The 9,432-nt window shown below is 33.3% G+C and overlaps 2 protein-coding genes across 2 annotated transcripts in view; both read right to left on the bottom strand.

Moving 5' to 3' along the window:
• The window catches only part of LOC106111516 (serine-rich adhesin for platelets-like), a 4,202-nt gene extending 2,423 nt beyond the window's left edge, over positions 1 to 1,779 (bottom strand). The window contains exons 1-2 of the mRNA XM_013293634.1: positions 1,318 to 1,779; positions 25 to 709 (exon numbers count right to left, since the gene is read on the bottom strand). Of these exons, the coding sequence (XP_013149088.1) occupies positions 25 to 709; positions 1,318 to 1,779 (1,147 nt within the window). The remainder of the gene's footprint in view (positions 1 to 24; positions 710 to 1,317) is intronic.
• A 2,386-nt stretch (positions 1,780 to 4,165) lies between these two features.
• LOC106111515 (cell wall protein IFF6-like) lies at positions 4,166 to 9,432 on the bottom strand. Its single transcript, XM_013293633.1, has 2 exons — positions 8,952 to 9,432; positions 4,166 to 6,211 (listed from the first exon to the last, which is right to left on the bottom strand). Exons 1-2 carry the CDS (start codon positions 9,408 to 9,410, stop codon positions 4,166 to 4,168), a joined length of 2,505 nt encoding a protein of 834 aa, XP_013149087.1. The 5' UTR covers positions 9,411 to 9,432.

Raw genomic sequence — 9,432 nt, 5'->3', positions numbered from 1 at the left:
CAGTTACCATTTCGCTAGTCGTACTATCAGTGAAAGAAGAAGTTTCAGTCGTCGTGTCGGTATCCAATACAGATTGCGTTGTTAGTTCAGGTAGAATTGTGTTTTCTGTTGTTGACAACTCGGGTGTTGTACTTTCTACGTCAGTCACCATTTTGCTAGTCGTACTATCAGTGAAAGTAGAAGTTTCAGTTGTTGACTCAGTATCCAATACAGATTGCGTTGTTAGTTCAGGTGGAATTGTGTTTTCTGTTGTTGACAACTCGGGTGTTGTACTTTCTACGTCAGTCACCATTTCCCTTGTCGTACTGTCAGAGAAAAACGAAGTTTCAGTTGTTGAATCGGTATCAAATACCGATTGAGATACAGTTAAATCTGTTGGATCGGAGCTTATTGTGCTTTCTGCGGTAGTCTCCTCAAGTGTTATAGTAGTTGTTCCATCAGTATCCTCTATTGATGGTGTTGGTGTTGAGTCTGTATTCGATATTGTCGTTGTACTTTGCTCAGTATTTGTTACTTCTGTCAACGTTGTGCTTGAGATTTCTTCTGTAGTTGATTCAGTATTTTCTGAAGTTACTGTAGTTTCCGGTACTTCGGTGGTTGTAACATTTTCGTATATAAAACAATCTTCTGGGTCAACTAGTGGTGGTATGTATCGGAACGAATCAATAAGAACTGTAGACAGAGGTCCTGATAATCCTAAAAATGTTATCTGAAATAAAGAGTGAATTTCATTATCATACTAATATTATAAATGCAAAAGTTTAGTTAGATGAATGGGTGGATGTTTGTTACAGTTTGTAGCCTAAACGGCTGAACGAATTTCGATGACATATGTAGACGTAGAGGATAGTCTGGAAAAACACATAGGCTATTCATTTTTTTCAATTCCACGCGCACGGAGTCGCGCCCGAAAGCTAGTAATCTATATTTGCGATACCTACAGTTCTTTTTTGTTTTATTATTTTTTGTAAGTTAGCTGTAAGTTATCCATAAATAAATAGAAAAAAAATAAAACAACCAATTTAATGCGTTTTGTTTCGGTGCATTGATATGTAAAGCTTTAGTATTTCATTTAAAAACTAGACAAACATCTGTAAATAATTCTCAATTACGCTAGAAGAAAAACATATGAATTTTAAGAGCGGGCGCGCCTTTGACCAAACTATCACACAACTGTTGTGCGGTTGTCGATTGTTTCGCAACCAATTCAACTGTTTAGTTGCACAACTGAAAAGCGAGGCTAAATTGGGCTGTTTTTAAGATGGTTTTGTTGTATTGTTTAGACATAGGGCAATGACATATTTAAAATTTACTCACGAAAGCGTTGTATGTTCCTCGTCCAGTTAATGTGACCCTTAAGGTATGCCAACCGTTAACAAAGTTAGGATCCAACGATGATAACACTATAGTGCCTACAGCAGCATCGTTTCCACCCGGCACTATTTCGTTGACAACAAAAGACACTTGATCCCTCGTTGACAATGAATCCATGTAGATATTTGCTTCAACTGTCCCTCCAGATGTCATAGTAAATCTATACGATGAAACGCAACTCAGTTGTTCCGATGGAGATATGAATTGTGTACTACTCGGATGTGGACTTTCTAGTGGTAGAGATCTATAAGCAGCGATGTTCCATGTCACCATACCTATACACACACCTACACCACTTGTAAAAAGATCGTCAAAATCATCTTCAAAATCGTACGATACACATTCATCACACAACACAACCGAACTGTACACCAAAATCAAAACTACACACTTAAAGCTTATCATTTCGATATTTAAAAGAGTATTAACCACTGATTGTTGTGATTTATACTAAATCTACTATTAAAGCTTAACGACAATCAATGTATTTGTTCAAAGCATTATCATTAATTCGATAATTTTCTAATTCTAAATAATTCACATTGTCACGCGTGTATTATATTTATCAATATTGTTTAAAACGTTTTTTCACAACATTTAATTCACTATTCTTGTTAAATAGCTCATAATGGTTTGATTGTTTAAAATACTCGTAAATGCACTTTACATTTGTACTGACATGTCCACTTTTGTGATGTAAAATAATGAATAGAAACATTTTGAAAGACGGTCAAGCGCAAAGGGAATAGTTTAGATTTGATTAAATTATCAGCGATTCATTATAATGTTGATAATGGTATCGGTGTGAGAATATGATCGATGATCAATTATCTCCTATTGCGGCGGCATTTTGGCGGTTTATTACAAAGGATTGATTGGATAGTGATTAGGATCAAGATTTTTAAATTTGATTTTTCTTAGACTTCCTTCCATGCGTTCGAAGGCACACATTTAATTAGGTAAACCGGATTGAGTAATTATTAAGACCTTACGTATACTAATACAATAACATGTAAACACACACTACTTTGTGGCGCAGGATGTCAGCAATCACAGCATATTTTTGAATTACTCCTTAATAAAAAGGCACTTATATTTTGACGCTATTAAACTTAGCGGATAAACAAATTGGAATAAAATCTTCATGTGGGAAAAGGATCATAAACTACAAGCTGCCAACATTAAGCAAGATTGCTTAGGTACGGTAATTGGTATCCAATGTCAAAGGCCTTCGTTGTCTTTTGTGCATTTGATTTTTGACATTTGTAATTGAGAATTTGACAAATGTAAACAATAAAATAAAGTTTTTATAATTTCATACGGTTGAAGCCGCATGGGAACAGCTAGTTTATTTATATTTCGTGGGGCATTATCAACAACTAATAAAGAACGGCTTCACTCATGGTCGTTCGGTGTCGGCACCGACTAGTCACGGACCCTCGACGTCTAGTCGGTGCCAATACAATTGTTTCTACATCGCATTGCACTAAGCTGTAAGGTTTTCCTGTCTAAATGTCCGATGACATTTTCTTAAACTAATTAAAACAAAATACACTTGTCAATGTTATATTTACAAACACGTTCTTTATTAACTACAGGAAAAGAATAACAAATGAAACCTTACACTTATCACTGAGATATTTCTTCTAGTGTATAGAAGGTCATAGCGTATTTGACATAATCGCTAACGGATCATATTAAACCGATTCTTTATAGATTTCGCTGTACATTCATATAATAATAATGTTCTTAATTATTATTATAGTAAATGTAAAATTAAATAATTTCTACACTGCTCTCGCTGATATACATCACCCTTCTAAATTTTGAATAGCAAGCGCTATAAATTTTTGGCTTAACGCTTTGTATTCGATGCTATTTTTATTTTACAGGCGTTGACATTAAAATCTAATTTCCAAGTAATCTAATCTAACTAATATTATAAATGCGAAAGTTTAGATGGATGGTTTGTTAGAGTTTGTAGCCTAAACAGCTGAACGGATCTCGATGAAATTTGCCATAGTTGTAAAGGATAGTCTGGAAGACCATATAGGCTACTTACTTTTGTTTTTTTTTTTAATATACGCCGACGGAGTCGCGGGCGAAAGCGAGTAGCTAAATAAATCTTGCTATTTTTAATTCAATGCCTATAAGCAAAATACTCTATCTTGGTTTATTTCACGTTTGCGCTCCATACTATGTTTTATTTTCTTTATTCTTTATGTTATTAACGTAGATACTTTTAAAATCATTTTTCTAGGTAAGTTTATCTGTTTCTTAATAATAATAAAAGGTTATACGAGTAGTTAGTGCTAACTAAAACTCTGTTTATTTAATTGAAATAGAAATGGTTTTATAATTTCTTAAGGATGAAATGAAAACTCGGAATTAGTGTTAAATTTTTTATAACTACTTAATAACTAAAACTTCTTAATATAAAAAATAATATTCGAGTTAAAATAGAATTTTCTTATCAAATGTAGTTAAAAGAAATTCATAATGTAAAGGTACTCTGAACTTAATTATTAACAAAATAAACGAATTTAAATTGATTTTAAACACAAATTGCAATAAAAAAATAGTTTATGGACACAAATGAATAATATTTAATTGCAAAAAAACAATTGCTTTTTTCATATTTTCAATATTAATAATTGGTAAAGTGAAACCATCTTTTTTTTTTAATTCCCATATGGTAATGACTAAATTTCATTTTACCAATATTCAATTTTAGAATGGATGAAACATTATTTTATTTTACTTTGTCATTTCAATTTCGTCTAAAACTTAATTAGACTAACATTGTTTTCTTAAAATTATTAGGTTCAACAAGTACTTTCGTCACTCGAGGAACGATTATTGTCCTTGGAAAGTCTTCGTAGTCAGTAAAAACATATTGCGGAGTTTCCTTGTTTGTTTTTCTCCTACCTAATCCATAGAAAAGCGCAGCTGTCACTATTAATAAAATAATTATTAATAATACTAACATAGATATAGTCAACGGAGTCCAAAAGCTGGAGTGGGTATTATCCGTTTCCGGAATTAGTGTTGTACTTTCTGTTTCTGTATCTGTTTGAGAAGTAGTCTCTGGAGATTTTGGTGTGGTTAGAACTGTTACATTTGTTTCAGTCTCTTGTGTTGTATAGAAGGTGCTTGTAACTGTTGTACTTGACTGATCATTCTGTGCTGTGGTTTCTGTATTTTGAGTTGTAGTTATAGTTGTTTTTGTCGCCTGTGTGCTGCCAGTAATATCAGATGTTGAAGTTGATATATCTTCGATATCGGTATCGGTATCGGTTGTCGAATCTGTTGTACTGACGAACGAGTCAGTCTCTGTATAAAAATCAGTTGTGGTTGTTTCTATACTTGGAGTTGTAGTATCGATATCACTTATTTCTGTTGTAGTATCGTAAATATCAGTGGTAACTTCAGTTTGCGTCGACGTTTCGTTTTCTCCTTCCTGAGTTGTATCTGTGGTTAAAAATGTATTTGTGACGTCTGTTTCAGTAATATTATCTGTAATCGTAGGTGCTGTTGTTTCTGTATTATCTGGAGTTGTGGTCCCAGTTGTTTCTGTATCCGTAGTACCAGATGGTTCTGAAGTATCAGTCTGTGTGCTGCCAATAATATCAGATGTTGAAGTTGATATATCTTCCTCTGTTGTTTTATCGTTTGATACCTCTGTTGTGGTATCGGTATTTGACAAATCTGTTGTACTGATGATCGATTTCTCAGTGTCTGTATAGAAATCAGATGTTATAGTTGTTTCTAGACTTGGAGTAGTATCGATATCACTTATTTCTGTTGTAGTTTCATCAGTTTGCGTAATATCAGTTATTGTAGTATCGTAATTATTAGTAGTAGCTTCAGTTTGAGTTGACGTTTCGTTTTCTTCTCCCTGAGTTGTATAGGTTTGTTCAGTATCTGTGCTCAAAGATGTATCTGTAACGTCTGTTTCAATAGTATCTGTATAAGTTGACAATTCTGTAGTGGTATTAATATCAGTAGTCTCTGTTGATTCTGTTGAAATTGTTGAACTTTCAGGGTCTGTTGTAAAATCCCACGGTGTCGTGGCATCGGTTATAAATACTGGTGTTGTAGATATGTCATTAATTTCTGTTGAAATAGTTGGATCCGAATCAGTAATGAGTTCTGTAGTTTCTGTATCCGTTATAGTATCTGTAATACTTTCATCGGTTGTATCAGAAGTAGAAATATCAGTATAAGTTGTTTCGAATTCCGTTGTCATGTCTGCAGTAGTTGATCCAGTGAAGTAATCTTCGGATGTTTCTGTCGTAGAAGTATTCACCTCCGAGTCATCTGATGATTCATTCGTAGAATCTGAATCTGTGGTTATAAACCATGGGGGAGTTGTTACATCGGATTCTTGCTCTGTATTGGTGTTTGTTTGTTCGTAAGTTGTTAGTTCTGGTGTAGTGTTCTCCAGAGTTGGTGTTGTACTGTCCCAATCCGTGTCACTTTCTTGTGTAGATATTTCTGTTTGTGATGTAGTCGATGGAAGTTCCGTTTCTTCCCTTTGTGTACTTGAATATTCTGTTGAATACGTGTCTTCTGTTGTTGAAATAGTGTCGAGTTGATCTTCTGTTGTTGTCTGATATTCTGTTGTTTGTTCTATTGTAGTAGACTCGTACAATTCTGTAGTAGAGTCATAATTGGTTGAATATATCGGTGTCGGAGTATCTGTTTCGGTAAACGATGTAGTCTCATTAGATTCTGTGTATAATACACATAGTTCTTCATCGTATGCTGGTGGTATGTAACGAAAAGAATCGATAAGAACAATAGATGCGCTTGATGCCATACCCATTAGAGACACCTGAAATTGAAATATATATATAGATATATCATTTAATGCTTTTTGCTCTTTTCAGATTCATCTGAAATATTATTGATGGCTACGAATTTTGTCTATGGTAAATTCTTTAATATAAGTGATTGGATTCCGAACTTTTGTAAAAATAACTAATTAGATGATAGTATTTTTCTAAGTTTTTTTACCAATTGCGAGGGTTATTTTGGTGAAACAACTACGTTGAAAATGTCATCCATTACCATTGGAATCCAATAAATAGCTTGCTGGCGTTAAGAGGATTAAGGGATTTGAAATTATCAGTTACGATATTCGCTTCCGAGTATTGAACACCATATCTATTTAATGACTAATTTATCAAGAATTCTTGTCTGCAACGTCACGAATGTGTGAATATTGTGACCACAAAATTACGTTTTTTTAAATGCTTTTATATAAAGATATAAATTATTATTGTTTGTTTCGTATTTTATCAATAGAATGAAAGGGATGGGTATTTTCACCGATATTTCACAGTCTACAGAATATTATAATATGAGACTTGAAAAATGTTGATAAGTTATGACTACGATAGCTTCGAGTCTTATCATATGACATCAATGTTTACCAAAATTTTAATGACGTTAAATTCGTAAATGCAGTCTAATCTCTCTTTATTGCAATATCATGAAAAATACCGGAAATAGTCGACTATCGAAAAATGGACTAGGCAATTAGCATTGTATTAAATAAATTATGTCACTTTCAAGAAGACTGCGGTAAAGATGATCATATATGCCGATACTTGTATTTTAAATTATTATCTATTTTTACATGCATCCTAACTCTAAAATAAATTTAAGAAAGCACACGAAAGTTTTAAACTTACTTTTTTCTTTTTTACAAAGCAAAATGTTAAGTTAACGAGTCCTGACACTTAATAGTCAAAGTAGGAAAAACAAAGCTAGTAGCATGTTGATAACGATATCCGCAAATACAACACGTGGAAAAATAACTAATTAATGGATTATTCCGTGTTATTCCTGATGTATCGAGAATTCATGGTAACGGGAGTAATGGCGTTATTTTTTAACATTATTTTTCCTGATGCATTTGTTTGTTTTGTGAAGGAATAATGTTAAAAATATTGGAGTAAGTTTGAAAATCGCGACAGTAGTTGAGAAATTGAGATTCAAAAGGTTACCGTTGCATGGACATGTTATCAGGCAAGATGATAAAAGAGATGAGATAAAGGAAGATCGGAAAAAGTATGGATATGCTGAAGTAAGGATTGATTAATATGACGGCTGATAGAGATGTATGGAAAAGCACATGCTGAACCTACCTTCAAGGGACAAAGGCAGGTTGATGATGATTGCATATTTCTATTGTATGTTTGGTAATGCGCTGGCTAATCATTTAAATTTTAATATAAGTACATGGTCGAACCAATGTTCTTTTTAGACTGTCTACTATATCAATCATACTGATATTATAAATGCGAAAGTTTAGATGGATAGATGTTTGTTAGAGTTTGTAGTCTAAACGGCTGAACCGAATACGATGACATTTGGTATAGATGTAGAGGATAGTCTGGAAGAACACTTAGGCTACTTAAATCCATGCGGACGGAGGCGCTGGCGAAAGCTAGTACTTTTATAATTTTATGATATAATTACGATAAAAACTTTACAATTAGTATTGTTTCAATGATTAGTAACAGATAGCCAACGTGTATTCGTGTATTACGCCTATATCTAATTAATTTTCCTTAAATACCGGTAAAACTATTTGCCAAACGATAACATATCAATAGCCTATTGTTTTTTATTACAATGTTCTGTTATTAGCCTATTTAATAATACGAGTACTAATCCTATTTGTACACTGCATTATTTTCTTAAAATTTCATAGGCGTTAGATATGAGTGTAGAGGTACACCGGTAGAGGTAGACCTAGAAAGAGATGGATGGTTTGCTTGAAAGGTGACATGATCAAGAAGCGAGTGATGACTGAGATGTATGATAGAATTATGTGGAGGAAAAAAACCTGTTGCGCTGACACAAGAATAGGATAACGAGGAAGATGATGATGATTATTTTCTTAGAATTTCTTAAACAATCGCTACAGTTGAAATAGTATTAAAAGCTTTGTTTGAAAACGAATAATGTAAAAATCAATATTAGTTTAAATATAGAAAAACAGCGACATAAATATTATCTTTATAGACGTAACAATATAGATAAATAGAACGTATCTATGATTATTATTGTTTATGACAAAATTGGACTTTTATAAATTTTTCTGATATCGGTAAATTCAAAGGAAAGCAAAGCAAATGCGAACGTTTTTGTCTTAGTATATTTGTTCAATTTACTGTCGAATATTCCAGAATTTTAAGTGCCATGGCTAAATTTGTAGAAATAAATATTACAGATTTTATATAATGGCGTGTAAAACTAGTGTTAGTTTAATCTTATCGTAGTACTTTGAACATTTTGATGTATTTAATAAAAAAACATGATTACTTCTTCAATCGAGAAACTTGTAAACAAAGTACTAATTAAATACAATGGTAGATTTCTTTTCTCAGTATTACATCATCATCATCATCACCAGCTCACTATACGTCCGCAACGAGGGGCTCAGAGCCTACCCTAAAGTTAGGATGACTAGGCCATAGTCAACCACGCTGGCCAAGTGCGGGTTGGTATTTACAACTGAATAATTAAAGCGTTATTTATTAATTACAGAAATCTTTACTTACATAACCTTGAAAAGTTCCGGAACCAATCAGAGGAATTCTTATAGAGTGCCATCCTACAACAAAATCTGGTGCCATCGCTGATATACCTCTGTTCCCTACTACAGTAGCTGTTGACCCTGGGACTACTTCGTGCACCACAATAGATATCTGATCGCTGTTCGACGCTGGATCCATGTACAAGTTAACTTCTACAGTACCCATACCTGACATCGCGAACGTAAACGATGATACACAACTCAACAAATAGTCCGGTGATATAAATTTGTTACTCAAAACATGTGGACTATCCAAATAAATAGAGGAATAATAACCCATTTGCCACATTTTCATCCCTCGGCAAACTCCTATCTCGTTTGAAAATAAATTATCGAAATCATCCTCAAAAGTATAAACCACGCAATCTTCACCAAACACTGGTATAGTACAAGTAATTAGTAATATTAAAAATATTATTTCCATTATAACACACGTCTGCTTTGAG

Source organism: Papilio polytes, unplaced genomic scaffold, assembly GCF_000836215.1.
Source record: "Papilio polytes unplaced genomic scaffold, Ppol_1.0 DF824158.1, whole genome shotgun sequence".
NCBI lineage: Eukaryota > Metazoa > Arthropoda > Insecta > Lepidoptera > Papilionidae > Papilio > Papilio polytes.
The sequence above is the reverse complement of the archived record's forward strand: the minus strand, read 5'-3'. Positions and strand labels throughout refer to the sequence as shown.